The sequence below is a fragment of the Berghia stephanieae genome, chromosome 4 (assembly GCF_034508935.2).
Source record: "Berghia stephanieae isolate SIO BIC M18660-M18661 chromosome 4, UCSD_Bste_1.3, whole genome shotgun sequence".
NCBI classification, from domain to species: Eukaryota; Metazoa; Mollusca; class Gastropoda; order Nudibranchia; family Aeolidiidae; genus Berghia; species Berghia stephanieae.
In genome coordinates, this window is record NC_088363.1 from 87,885,336 (window position 1) to 87,900,237 (window position 14,902).

The following is a 14,902-nucleotide window of genomic DNA, read 5'->3' on the forward strand; positions in this document are numbered from 1 at the left end:
ACGGTGAGAGAATGTGAGTAAGAGCCTTCTCCATGACTCAACTAGGCGATGAGCGAGGCTCGAACCCAAGACCTTCCGATCCGAAAGACCACGTAGCCGCACAAAAAAATAATTTCCTGAAGGACAATAAGATAAAGCTGCCAGGCCTATGACAAGACGGCTATCGCCTATCGCCTCAAAGCGGATAGAGAATTAAATGTAAACTGGCGCGGATATTAAAATTCGTCAAACTGGCATTGTAATCAACACACCAAACACTGCTCTCTACACTCTAAAAACACGATTCATAATAATAAGATAAGATAAATATATATCAGGTTGAGTAAAGTGTCTCCACCAGGTTAATACACAGTTAGGATTTCTGATGGTATTACACCATTATCGTCGAAATATTTATTACGTTCTAAATCATCATCATCATCATTGCCTTTTTCACCCTGGGTCAGGTTATAGGCCACAGACAAACAGTTTCCATCCTTTAATATCCTGAGCTATCTTTTTTATTTCGTTCCACGTCTTATCACTTCTCTGTATATCAGCTTCTTTAATTCTTCTCCGTGTTCCTCGTGGCCATCCCCTTGATCTTCTGCAAGCTGCTTGTTTGGCGAAGACGTCATCGGGTCAACACAGTCCTTTCGGCTTTGTCTGTTGTCCTTCATAAATTCTGTTATTGCAGAAACTCTTCGATCGCCCAAGCTAAAAAAATGATTTGCTCTGTCCGTCTGCGTTTCTGTAACGGTTTGAATTTTACGAAAGGGGTGTTAACCCTTCGACAACCCCCATCCTGGAGGACCAGGTGACTCAAAAAAAAAACGGGGGACTCACACACCAATAGTCGCCTTTTACGACATGCTGGCTTGGCGTTGGTCCATTCTTGTACCCTCTCAGTTGAGGGACCCCGGACATCACACAAATAATCTTATTTTATTGGATATGGAAGGCTTTGTTTGGCCTTGTATGAGTTTTTTGTTTTGTTTTGTTCATTCAGTAATTGGTTTTGGCTCTTTTTGTATTCCTTGTTATCTCTTGCATTCGACAAAATATATTTCAGAGACTAAAACGACTATGCTCTACACCTGTGCCTTGGGGTCCTGGACACCCCGAACACGAACCCCAAGCTGATCTGCCTGACTACGTCATCTGTCACCCAGACCCATTCAGACCGGCTAACGCCTTAGCCATGCTGACAGCCAACCTGTATTTGCCAAACATTGTCAACTTTGTCAATATGGACAAGGTAGGTAATAAAAAAACAACTTGTGCTCAAAGCACGTTACAAGGGGTCCCTAGCTAACAGCAACACTTAACATGTTGGACCACACCTGACCTGACGCCCATTAGGCGATATTAACATTGTTTACCGTCAGAGACAACGCTGTAAACAGCCAGGTACTCATTTTATACCTGAGTACGGTGAGAGAAGGTGAGTAAAAAGCCTTTTCCAAGGAATCACACATGCACCGATCAGAGCGGGACTCGAACTCAGAACCTCCCAATCCGAAGGCGAGTTTCATACTACTAGACCGCATAGCCGCACAGAATAAACTGGATACAGAGGGAAATGCTCTATATCATAAGATGTAAAACATATATTTTTGATCCGATGTCTGATTCATTGTTCGTCCATAAAAGGATGAATCGCAGGTCCCACAGGCGACATCATTTGCTACTTCAAGCGGAGATGTCACCTACTTTGTAAACTGCAATATGCTGAGGAGGGCTTTGAATCGTATAGTTGAAATAAGAAGCCAACATACGATGAACAAAAACTAGATTATATTATTGTATCGGTTAAATGACAAAATTGCCCTCATAATGATATGAGTGCGGCTATGTGGTCTTGTGGTATGACACTCGCTTTCGGATTGGAAGGTCCTGAGTTTGAGCCTCGCGCTCGACGCATAGTTGAGTCCTTGGAAAAGGCTCTTTACTCACTTTCTCTCACCGTACTCAGGTGTAAAATGAGTACCTGGCCGTTAACCTGGCGATGTCTTTGTCCGAAAAATTGTCATATCGCCTACATGTTAAATGTTGCTGATGACCAGGAACCCCTTGTAAAGCGGTTTGAGCACATTTAGTGGATATTGCGCTATATAAAGCTCAATTTATAAGCTCAACTTGATTTATATGAGCATTTTTTTAATTGGGGGGGGGGGGGGGGGGTGATTTGCAAATCAGATTCTGAGGGATGCGCAAAAATTCTGAAAGAAATGGGGAGGGTGGGTGGGGTGGGGGTGTTATTTGATACAGTAGAGTAATGCAATGTCTTGATTTTTGTTTCTTTTCTGTCTGCATTATTCGTTACTGTATCTTACTCCATATTAATGCTCTTATATCAGTGCAAATACCTTCATCGACGTAAGCACAAAGCACTTGTTGATTGCGTGGTAGATGGGAAGGGGTGAATACTATAAGGTGGCAGCTACAAAAGAGCACCAGACAGGTGCCTTGGACTGTATGAACTAAAAATTATTCTTAACAGGACTTACTGAGAGAAAAAACGAAACATTCCAAGTGCATTGAACTTGTGAATCCGTTGAAATGCGCTATATATATATATATATATATATATATATATATATATATATATATATATATATATATATATATATAATTTGCAAATTTGCAAAGAGTATTGTCAGTGCTATACATCACCCCAATTTATTGAGATATTATTAATTGTTAAAGTTAAAGTCATTAATTCTTGAAATAGTTCAGGAAATTAATCCAGGAGAAAAAAATGACAACAAAATATAAATACAAAAACTAAATTAAAAATATGCGAAAAGCAATACATAACAAAATAAAAACTTTTTAATGATGCATGGGCAATAAATGTACAATCATCTATTTTAAATTGCCGGTAAAAAATTCGGACAATATCTGAACGAAAAGTAACCTATAATATGAAGTTGTGATGTTCCGAAATTATAACAAAGTATCCCACCTTTGTTGTAAGCTGTCGTCCCTGGGCCAGGGAGGGTAATTAATTATATTGTTGCAGCCTTTCTCCTTGTCATAAATAAATCTGCTGACCACTTGCCTACCTGTCGCAACAAGATCACCTTTCTTCACTGTGTTGTGGTCATATATGCACAACTTAAGGTGTGTCATGTCGCAGAGAGAGATTCTTGGTGAATGGATTTGTAGCTTTTGATCGTAATCAAAATGACTTTTTAATATAATTAATTGGCAGCACTGCTTAGGTATGTTCAATTCTCATTTTGTGGAAAAAGTATTGCCTTTTCCAGATATGTGTTCTGCTGAATTAGATTTTCTTTCGGGAGTAGAGAGTTGTTAAAATTACCTGTCGACCTCTGGATAGGACGCATGCCTTTCACCAACTTTTTTGTATCAAACTTTTTGGTCCGATGTCTGATTCAATCACTTTTGGTTCTAATGAATACTATAAAAATGTTTCTTCTTCTTCTTCTTCTTCTTCTTCTTCTTCTTCTTCTTCTTCTTCTTCTTCTTCTTCTTCTTCTTCTTCGTTCCCCCTCATATTGTCTTCATGTTTAACACTCTCCTTACCAACCATAGGAAAATCGTCACATTCGTTACGATGCAACCGACAATTTTCTCATTCCGATTTCCCTTGTACATCCCAAAATTTAAATAAATGCTTTGATTACAGCTATAAATACTAAACACTGTGTTGTAGACATCATTTTGCTGAACAACATTCTGTATAGAATGCACTTGTTACTTTTTTGTTTGAGTAAGAAAATTCTATCTTTCTGTCGGGTGTGAATTTTCTGGGGAAATTCTAAAAATGGCTGGTAAGGAGAGAGTTAAATGTCTAGTTGGTAAAGAAATGCCGTTATTTTTCTCAGTTCTGTCAGGGGCCTATTAAACTTGGTCTTTTCTATTTAATAGTTTGATTTGGTCACTTTTATTGAAGCTTGGGTTCGTCTTGTATCGGTTGGCTTTTGCTTGTCACTTGATGATTCACTTGATTTAGCCAAATTCATAAAGGTTTTCATGTTGTGTTTGCTCAGATCCTATTTTGTCCAAATATCTGATATTTCATTTTCTATGATGGAATCCACTGAAGTCTCACATAATTTGCTCTTTAATTTAGTTTCATTAGCTCTATAAAAATACAAATCTTAAGGTTTAATTTAAAAAAACATCCCAAAAAAAAAATCCCCCCCCCCAAAAAAAAAACAAACAACAAAAAAAAAAACAAAACAAAACAAAAAATAACAACAACAAAAAAACCCAAAATAAACAAGGAAGCAAACAGAAAACTACTACAATGCATTATGTGAAACTATTGTGAAAATATCATTATGTCAATAAATGAAATACTTTGCAATAATAGACCAGCATTTTATCCCGAAAGGTATGAACAAAATTGACGTCATTTTCGTTTGGCTCATGCATTGTAAGGACCTTTGTTTTTTTGTTTTTTTTTTTTTTTTTTTTTTTTGTTTGTTTTTTACAGAAACCATCAAAAGGCGCCGATATGAGTCCTGGATACCTGTCTGAGATTGGGACGCTGTCCAGTTCGGATGATGAAGGTTCCGTGGACCTCCCATCATCCCGGGAAGGGATATTTGGTCGTTGCTGGGCAACCCTAGGTTGTTTGGGTCATGTGATTGGTCTTGGCAATATTGTGAGGTTTCCATATTTGGCATACAAACACGGAGGAGGTATGATGACGATTTTGTTGTATAATATCTATCGAGTCAATCTTTGGAAATCATGAACTTTACAATAAAGTATTGATGGAAACCAAATGGAAAATGTAACCCACCACATTAAATGGTGTTATGTCTAGCTCATGTGAGATGTCAAACAGTGAACTTAAAAACAGAAATATGACATCTTAGTTAAGTTTTAAAAATGTTATTATATCACTTTACTTCAATTAAACCACACAGATACAACCCACGTCTTTTATTTTTATCTGCAAATTAAATGTTTAGCCTCTTGATCAACCCGACTTGATTTTAATAAATGTGAGATTTTATATAGCGCAATATCCACTAAATGTGCTCAAAGCGCTTTACCGTTTAAAGTGATATTCATAAATGTCTAAACAACTAATTATAGGTTTCATGATGTTTCTTTGAAGAGGTTGGTTTAGGGTAAGTCATTGTCTTGATTGAAATGGAATAAATATTTCAAAATGCGCCTATGTGGTCTAGTGGTATGACACTCGCTTTCGGATCGGAAGGTCCTGGGTTCGAGCCTCGCGCTCGGCGCATAGTTGAGTCCTTGGAAAAGGCTCTTTACTCACATTCTCTCACCGTACTCAGGTGTAAAATGAGTACCTGGCCGTTAACAGCGTTGTCTTTGTCCGAAAAATTGTAATATCGCCTAACAGGCTTCATGTCCCGTCCTACATGTTAAATGTTGCTGTTGGCCAGGGACCCCTTGTAAAGCGCTTTGAGAACATTTAGTGGATATTGCGCTATATAAAGCTCATTTTAAAATATTTTTTGAGAATTGATAACAACGTATGACTAATACACTTTTTCAACAATTAAATATTACAAATTTATGATGAGTGGACTTCTCCCATTTGGTGAATATTGTAAATAATCCACTGATTATAAATGGAGAAATGAAATGGATTAGACAGCTTCAAAAAGGCAAAACGAGTAACTGAAAATATTCAGTGATTAGTATAATTTGTTTTTTGAAACCGTACATTCATTTTTTACAGTCGACAGCTTCTCGTGTAGCTTAATAGTCTCTACATACTAATTTGTATAAATATCATCAAATAATATATCATTTTTTTTACTTGCTGATTTTAAAATCATTTTTTTTTTATCAGGGTCTTTTCTCATCGCCTACGTCTCACTGCTGCTGACTTGCGGATTACCTTTGGTTGTGATCGAGATAGCCATTGGTCAGTTTTCAAGCTTTGGACCAATCAACGTGTGGCGTGCGGTGCCATTATTCAAAGGTTTGTCTTACAATCATGTAGTTAGCATTGCTTACTATTTTCAATCTTTCAGTTGAATATGATTATTGTATTATAACGCCCCATTTCCTCCTTGTTCTTATTGAAATATGGATCAGATAAATAAAAAGTGATATCTAAGCGATTGGTAATATGGCGTGAAATCAAATAATTTATGGTATTAGATCTATTTTCCATGGAATTTAACCATTTTAAATTCTTCTTCTATTAGATATGTCTATACAAGACAAGAGTTACAATTCGAATTTTAACCTAAACCGATAACTTTTTGATACCCCGCTCTCATGTCTATATAATCTCCGATATCGTATATAATCACCCACACCCTTGCCTACTGTCCATGCTTAAACCCCCTCCTTACCACCATAGGAAATTTGTTACGATGCAGCCATCATTTTTGTCATTCAAATTTCTTTTATAAATCATAAGATTTGAACAAAAATGGTTGCTATAGTCTATATAAAGTATATTAACACTGTGATGAAGAGCTCGTTTAGCAAAGAAAAATTGTATAGAAAGAACTAACAGTTTTTGTGTTTGAGTGAAATAAATCTATTTTTGTATCAGGTTGGTGTGAAATTTTGGGGTAAATTCGGAAAATGGCCGCTAAGGAGAGAGTTTAAAGAGAACTATGATTGTGTCACTAATCCACCTTCTTTATTCCAAAATTGAAAAAAAGCAGGATTTTTTTTTTCACATTCATAAAATATTAGAATAACTATAAGTTTATTTGTTTACTTGAGAAGAATTTGCAGTTTTTTAACGCTGAAAACTAAGATTTGACATCTCTAATCCTTTTTTTTATTCAGTTTTCAGCATTTGATTCGCCTCGGCATATTGCCAGTTTGAGGCGATGGGTCGCATTGATAAGATATCTGTGGTTTGATTCTGTATTATTCACCATCAGATTCATTACTTACTCTTTAAACAAAAAGACACGTATTTTAAACATTTGTCCTGAAAACACGTCCTTCAAATATCGATCGTTTTAAATGACCCTCACCTTGGCAAAAACTTTCAAACCTGGGACCTTGCGAGGTCCCCAGGTTTGAAAGTTTTTACCAAGGTAATCTAAATGGATCGATATTTGAAGGGATATTAGTGCGGCTGTGTGGTCTAGTGGTATGACACTGGCTTTCGGACCGGAAGGTCCTGGGTTCGAGCCTCGATCGGTGCATAGTTGAGCCCTCACTTTTTTCACCGTACTCAGGTGTAAAATGAGTACTTGCCCGTTAACAGCGTTGTCTCAGGCGATATTACAATTTTTTCGGACTAACAGGCGTCATGCCCCGTCCTACATGTTAAGTGTTGCTGTTGGCTAGGGGCCCCCATGTAAAGCGCTTTGAGCACATTTAGTGGATATTGCGCTATATAAATGCTCTATTTAATTTATTTATTGAAGGAATGGTTTTCTGGCTACATTTTTATATACGCGTTTTTGCAGAGTGCGGCAGTTTACTGGTTAAAAGAGAATGTTTATATATTTCTACCATTTTCCTTCAGGGCTAGGATTTTGCATGGTTGGGATTTCCCTTGTTACATCAGTCTATTACGGGGTCGTGACGTCATGGGCGATGTACTACCTGGCAACCACTCTTACCTCTGTCATGCCCTGGCAGTCATGTAATAACCAGTGGAACACCAATTGTAAGTTGAATTGTAGATCCGTATTGAACAGTTTTATCTCCATTTCAAAATTTTGGAATAGACACAAACCAACAAATGACTGTGGAGTAGCACCTTGTGGTCCCGATTTTCACACAATTTTGAATTAGTTGAAAAGTGATTAACTTTGATTTTGAGCGGAAATGAGCCACTGATCTTTGTCAGTTCACAACAAATCCTCATTCCAATATTTCAGTTAAATTCTTCATACACGTCAAACTTCGAATTAGAATGCAATGTGTTGCGTTGTGGTTAAGTGGTCTCGTCTAGTCAAACGATGTTGACAATGGTTAGTGACTGAATGGGGTTAAGTATATAAAAGCTTTGTAGCTCTTGGGAAGGACACAGTACACATATTCCATATTATTCCATGAGACTCAATTGTGAATAAGTGCCTGGCAATGCATGGTAGCTAATTTATGGGAGACAGGTACACATTATAAAAGAATGCTGGGATTCTGCCAGAAGCATGTGGTTGTGAAATTATAACTAAAATCTAAAAGCATAAAAGCCTCGAAAAACCATTTTGAATTCCTTTTCTCTTTCATCTTATTCTATTAACTACAAATCAGGTCCCTAAAAGGTGAAATATACTGTATGAAATGAAGATTTGTTCCATATGGCCTGATGGAGGATAAGCAAAGAATTGCTAAGTGCATTGGCAGTGATAAAATCGTAAAATGCATATATAGAAAAGTATTTAAAATGTTTGTTTTCAGCCTGTATCATCATCCGGCATGACATTCTGGAATGCATCAACTTGACCACAAACGTCAATTCGACACAAGCACCAATACCAATGGAACAACCTTGTGGAGACAACAATAGAAAAGATTGTCCACAATCCCTGGACTCTACACAAGATAATTGTTACGATCCGACCCGGCACAATCTCACCCATAACCAGGTTTTTTCCTCCTCGGCAGCAGAATATTTCTAGTAAGTAACAAAAATATGTCCCTACGATCACCATGAGCCCTATATATATATATATATATATATATATATATATATATATATATATATATATATATATATATATATATATATATATCCGTATAACATGAAATAGGATGATATTTTGTTTTTTTTAATTTACATCATTTTGACTATGATAGTATACTCTAATGAAAATATAAATATCTTTTATTGGAATTTAGAGAAATAATGTCTCAAAAGCATATAACCTCACTCAGAGCGCGAAAGTTAAAATACTAACTTATGATATGCTTTTATCCACTGATTAGATAGAGCAACTGGTTCTCAGATTCTCTAATCGTGGCATGCGATTTAGTTAAATCCTCACCAGTAGTTACATCCTCACCGGTATCTACTGCACTACTAAAGTCTATGTGTACTTTTAACCATTCATCGTCTTTAACCCTCTCCACACCAACTATAGGAAAATCGTCACATTCGTTACGATACAACCAACATTATTCTTATTCAAATTTCTCTTGTACATCATAACATTTAAAGAAAATGAACCGTGTGTTGTAGAGCATGTTTTGCTAAAGATATTTATGTATGGCAAGAACTTACTGCTATTGTGTTTGAGTGATAAAAAATCTATTTTTGTGTTAGCTGGGTTTGAAGTTTTGGGGAAAATCCTGGTAAGGAGAGAGTTAAGGGTTGATTAAGTGAGACTTGAAAACGTCAACCTATCTATTGATGACGGCATTGAGCTAAGATAACTGTTGAGAGCCTGACAATGCCACGTTTATATCAAACGAAATACAAAGAATCAATATTGCATTTGACAATATAACACGTTTAGATGGAAACTATAAAATTATTTGGGTCTCATGTGGCCTAATTTCTTTTTTTTTCAGAAATAATAATAATAATATAAACTAATCAAGTTTGGATTTCTTCCAAACATTAAAAAATTTTTTGTCCCAATTTCTTTCATTAATAATATATACAATGCTTTAAAATTTCGTTCAACATTCCATGTAGGGGAGACTTTTGTTTTTCTATCAATTCTTGTTGTCGTCCATAGCAAAGCAGTGACGGATGTGTCCAGTGGCCTGGAGGAGACCGGATACCCCCGCTGGCAGCTGGTACTTTGTCTTCTAATGTTTTGGATCGTAGTTGGACTCTGTTTGGCTAAAAGTTCAAAGTCTGGAGGCAAGGTATACCATAGATGTAGAATTGACTAATGTTTGAACCCCGCACTAGCGGTAGGGAAATATTAGAGTTGGGTCAAACACCAGATATTCTCCAAAGCGAGTCGGACTAACATAACATATGAGTCATATCTTCAATTCAGAAGGATTATGTGTGTGTGTGAAAACACTTTACACATGTTGATCCAGTGTGAATGAGTACTTGAATGTGGGTGGTAACACATATTGTAAAAGTGATAGTTCATAGTATGAATAGAAATTTAGTTCAAGTGATCTGCCGAATTTAAAAAATGAAGCATTGTAGAACATACTGTCGATGTAGAAGTGAGCAATATAAAGGCTCTGATTTTTAAAAAATGTAAATGATACATTTTATAGAAGAAACTTAAATTTTTTGTTTCCCCCATCGTCATTATATTATCCATTTCAGATAACCTACTTGATTGTTATCCTGCCGGTATCTCTTTTCCTCATTCTCCTCATTCGATGCAGCGCTTTGCCAGGTGGTAAACAAGGTTTGAGGTATGCTATCGAGAGAAATATATATATATATATATATTATATATATATATATATATATATATATATATATATTAATATATTAATATATTAATTCTATATATTAAATATTAAATTATTATTGTAAAAGTTACGATTAGTTAATCAATCTAGTAGTTATGGCTATCTATTATTGTGCTTGCTGAATGTCGTACAACTGAGTGAACATTGATTTTTTAAAGAAAATAAAACACATTTTCGATTGGCTCTTGACACACCAAAATGGTAGCCCGGTAAAATTGCATGACACCGACTAAGATATCCCTCCATTCTAGACTGCTATGACCATAGCTACCATTAGTAGATTCCAAGGAGCCGATCTGTCAGCCCGAGAGTTTGTGAGTATTTATCATAATATTTTGACACTCTTATGAGGGGAATTGCATTGCTATAGATAGTATGCGCTTGGCTAAGAAGCTCATAACATTACCATCCGGAAGTATAACGGACCATTACACAAAACTGTGTGTAACCTTGAACGTTTATAGTCTGGTTAATACAGTTTACTGAGCATTACTCATAAACGCGGATGGCAAAAAACAATAACAAAGACCTGAGTTGCGTCATCTTCGAACTATCTATACCTTAGAAGTAAATTGTGAGTGATGCTCAAGATCTGTGGGGCTGATAAATTCGGGTGACAGGCAAGAATTTAATATGTATATGATCCATATACAACACGGTTTTCATCTAATCAACAGGCATCTATTTACTCCCGACCTGAGTCGACTTACCGCGGGGCACGTGTGGCGGGACGCTGCGTCTCAGGTCTTCTTCTCCCTGTCATTGGGATCAGGCTGTTTGATCACGTCCAGCACCTACAACAAATTCAACAGTCACATTTTCAGGTACGACAACTGGCAATTTTATGGAATTTGTTCTAAAGAGAAACAGAAATAAAGAATAAATGAACAACTAAATAAGTAACTAAATAAATAAACTTACGAATATATAGATAAATAAAGAGAGGAATGGTTATATACTTTGATAAGAAACATAAATTAATGTAAAAATACATAAATTAATGAATAAATGGACACGTAAGTGGCACGGGGTGAAAAAAGGGACCTTAGGCTTCAACAGTTGTGACGTCACTTTCCTCGTAATGACGCATCGTAACTTAGTAACTGGTTATAAATTATCGGAACAATGGTGGACACCCTTATGAAACACTTCAGCGACGAGCATAAAAGTGTATCCAGAGGAGAAAAACACTATACATCATGTTTTGACTTTTACACATTCTGATCACATGACATATGGTAAAGTTCTAGCCAGCATGAAGAATAAAAAGTACTGATTTTCTTTGTTTAGAACCAAGCTGCTCGTGCTGGGCGGACGTGACATCAGAATATTGAATCCCATTGCAGGGACCTTTTTTTGTATTGCCACTAAATATTGTGTCACTCATGTCTGCAGTCAGGTATCCACTCCTACTTAAATATTTATAACTTTCCAGATTAACGGACACCCCTTTTTGGTGTCGAATTATTATTACATATTTGAGTATTGTTATTTTGAAGCAAAAAAGAGAATCGTATTCAATAGTTCAACCACTGGGATCATTTTTGTTTCCTCGAGCCCTACTAACGACAATATTATACTTGGCGGGGTCATTAATCTAAGCATGACGTCACAATACAAGTCATTGTATCAGGCTACACGTTTAACAAAGGCTGCAATACGCCTAGGTCTCAATAAGTAGAACTTATTTTTACGCGTTTGTGTAACTATTATTTTTCCATGCCTCTTTTCTCTTCAACATCTTCTAGGGAGGGAGGTCTGGTTTGTCTCATTGATACCTGCATGAGTTTGTTGGCAAGTCTGCTCATGTTTTCTGTTATTGGAGCAGTGAGTTTTGAGACAGGTCAACCAATACAACAGTCTATTAGTGCCGGTAAGTACCAAGTCTATTTCTTTACATGCTGTTTGGCGGTATGTGGTTTGGCGGTATGTGGTTTGGTGGTATGTGGCTTGGTGGTATATGGTTTGGTGGTATGTGGTTTGGTGGTATGTGGTTTGGTGGTATGTGGTTTGGTGGTCTGTGGTTTGGTGGTATGTGGTTTGGTGGTATGTGGTTTTGTGGTATGTGGTTTAGTGGTATGTGGTATGGTGTTATGTGGTTTGGCGGTATGTGGTTTGGCGGTATGTGGTTTTGTTTTATGTGGTTTGGTGGTATTCAGGTGTAAAATGAGTACAAGGCCGTTTACGGCGTTGTCTTTGCGGGAAAAATTGTAATATCGCCTAACATGTCGTTTCCTAAATGTTAATTGTTGCTGTTGCCGATGGACCCCGTGTAGAGCGCTTTGACCACGTTTAGTGGATATTGCGCTATAAATATGCTTAAGATTTTTAATTGTCAGCTTATTCTGAATGAATTCAATGATAAAACTTTAACAAGTTCAACATATTTCCAATGTGCTAAAATTGATCCGATGAAATGAAGATTACATCGTGTTTTCCAGATTAATCACATATACAGTCATTGTAAAAAAATAATTAACGGTAATTATTGAAATTGAGCCATAAATATTTCGGAGATTTATGGTGTAGATAAAGTATCTATGCCTTCGCGTTAAAAAAGATAGATATGATATCGTTTGATTCTATCTGGAAATATATACAAACATTTAATGTTAAAATCATATGATCATCTTAAAACTGATATCTCCGGATTTATCCATGTCCCACTGCGCTTTCTAAAATACTTGATTTATCGCCCAAGAAAACCGCAAGGAACCACACACATTTCTAAATTAGAAAATACTCGTCACCTGTTAGGCGCCCTTTTTGGAAAACAAGCTTACAATATTAGTCGCTATCAATTGTCAGATAGTTATTCACACTATAGTCCAGTGAGATAGTGACCCTTAAGTACATTAATCACAACACCCAGGTCAGTTTTTCTTAGACCAATTTCACCTTATTTAGTCACTAAGACTATGTTCAACGTCGCTTGGTTCTGTATAAAGACAAGACGATGTATCGCTAGCTCATCTCCACCATGATAATAATTGATCGCAATAATAAAATGTACTAGAAGCTTAAATTTGGTTTTCATACAATTGCCGTAGACGTTTCGTGTTTCCCCTTTGTCAACAAAACGCGATGAATGAAACACTATAGACGAATGAGCGATGAGAGAAAAGAGTTGTTAAGGCATAATAATACACTTCAACAGTCATGACGTCACTTCCCTCGTAATGACACATAGTAACTTAGTAACTGGCTCTAAACTATCGGAACAATGGCGGACGCCCTTATAAAATATTTCTCCGATGAGCATAAAAGCGTATCCAGATGAAAAAAAAAACCCCATTATAAATCTGATCATGTTTTGACTTTTACACATTCTGATCACAAGACATATGAAAAGTTCTAGCCAGCATGAAGAATAACAAGTACTGATTTTCTTTGTTTAGAACCACTATGGCCGCCGTTGCTGGGCGACGTAACATCATACTATAGAATCCAATTATTACTGATTTTATGATTTTCAAATTCTCAGACCCTGGTCTTCCCTTAGTGATTCTCTCACACGCCGTCCTGCAGCTTCCATGGTCATTGTTCTGGGCAGTTTTAATATTCCTCTCCCTGGTTCTATGCGGAGTTGGAACTTGCTCCAGTGCCGTCACCTCCACCGTGTTTGCAATCACCGAGAAGAGTAGCCTTCGAAAACAGAGAGAGTGGCTTGTTTTGATCATTGTAAGCGGCTCATTCCTCACAGGGATATTGTTTACTGTTCAGGTATGAAAATGAAAAAAAAAAGGCCTGCTTGCTCATATTATAAAGACAGTGTTGACGATTGACATAATTAGATTATTAAACCTTATGCAACATTCATTTTTACCAAACAAAGTATAGAGGAAAAACAAACATACTAGTGAGAATTGATCCTCTAAATCAGCATCTCTTAATTTGAAAGCCAATCTTTTGATTCCTACATTTAAGAAATCAAACAATGTAAATTCAGAAATGGAAAATAAAAACTAGCGAAACAATATAGATATTCGTCAATCATATCTTTTCAAGAAATATTTTTGAAAAAGATATGACTATTAACTCTCTTTAAAAGTTTACCTTATGCAAATAATGACAACATTTTTTTTTCATGATTATTTTCAATATTATGAACAGATTGACGTTTAGGTGAAATACTCATAATACCCGCCAGTCAGATCTAACGTAACAACACACTATATATAACCTTAAACATTTATAGTCTAATTGATAGAATTAAGTGAGAACTAATAATTAAAATGGCTGTCTGAAAACAAAAACAAAGAGCTGAGTGACATCAATTTCGTTCAATCTACAGGGAGGATTCTACATGGTGGAACTATTCGACCTTCACCTCTCCGGATTGCCCCAGATGGTGGTTGGAGGATTCACTCTCGCTGCCTTTTCTTGGATTTATGGGAGCTCCAGACTGGCGGCTGATATGGCAAGGATGACGAAGGCACCGATTGGCTGGTGGTGGAGGCCCATGTGGGTTGTAATCAGTCCAGGATTTGTAGCAGTAAGTCTTCTTTTTTCTTCTTCTCGTACTTGTCGGAGTTTTCCAGGTTTTGCATCGTTAAGATCAATTATTGCTGACAGGCTTTAGAACAAC

General features: G+C 36.5%; 1 protein-coding gene across 1 annotated transcript in view; it reads left to right on the plus strand.

The window, feature by feature from the left end:
* Positions 1 to 14,902, plus strand: part of LOC144971488 (uncharacterized) — a 113,125-nt gene that overhangs the window by 91,712 nt on the left and 6,511 nt on the right. The window contains exons 14-24 of the mRNA XM_078912448.1: positions 1,052 to 1,237; positions 4,448 to 4,655; positions 5,789 to 5,920; positions 7,442 to 7,585; positions 8,323 to 8,542; positions 9,606 to 9,738; positions 10,163 to 10,254; positions 10,992 to 11,138; positions 12,063 to 12,187; positions 13,799 to 14,037; positions 14,609 to 14,809. Coding sequence (XP_078768574.1) covers positions 1,052 to 1,237; positions 4,448 to 4,655; positions 5,789 to 5,920; positions 7,442 to 7,585; positions 8,323 to 8,542; positions 9,606 to 9,738; positions 10,163 to 10,254; positions 10,992 to 11,138; positions 12,063 to 12,187; positions 13,799 to 14,037; positions 14,609 to 14,809 — 1,827 coding nt within the window. The remainder of the gene's footprint in view (positions 1 to 1,051; positions 1,238 to 4,447; positions 4,656 to 5,788; positions 5,921 to 7,441; positions 7,586 to 8,322; positions 8,543 to 9,605; positions 9,739 to 10,162; positions 10,255 to 10,991; positions 11,139 to 12,062; positions 12,188 to 13,798; positions 14,038 to 14,608; positions 14,810 to 14,902) is intronic.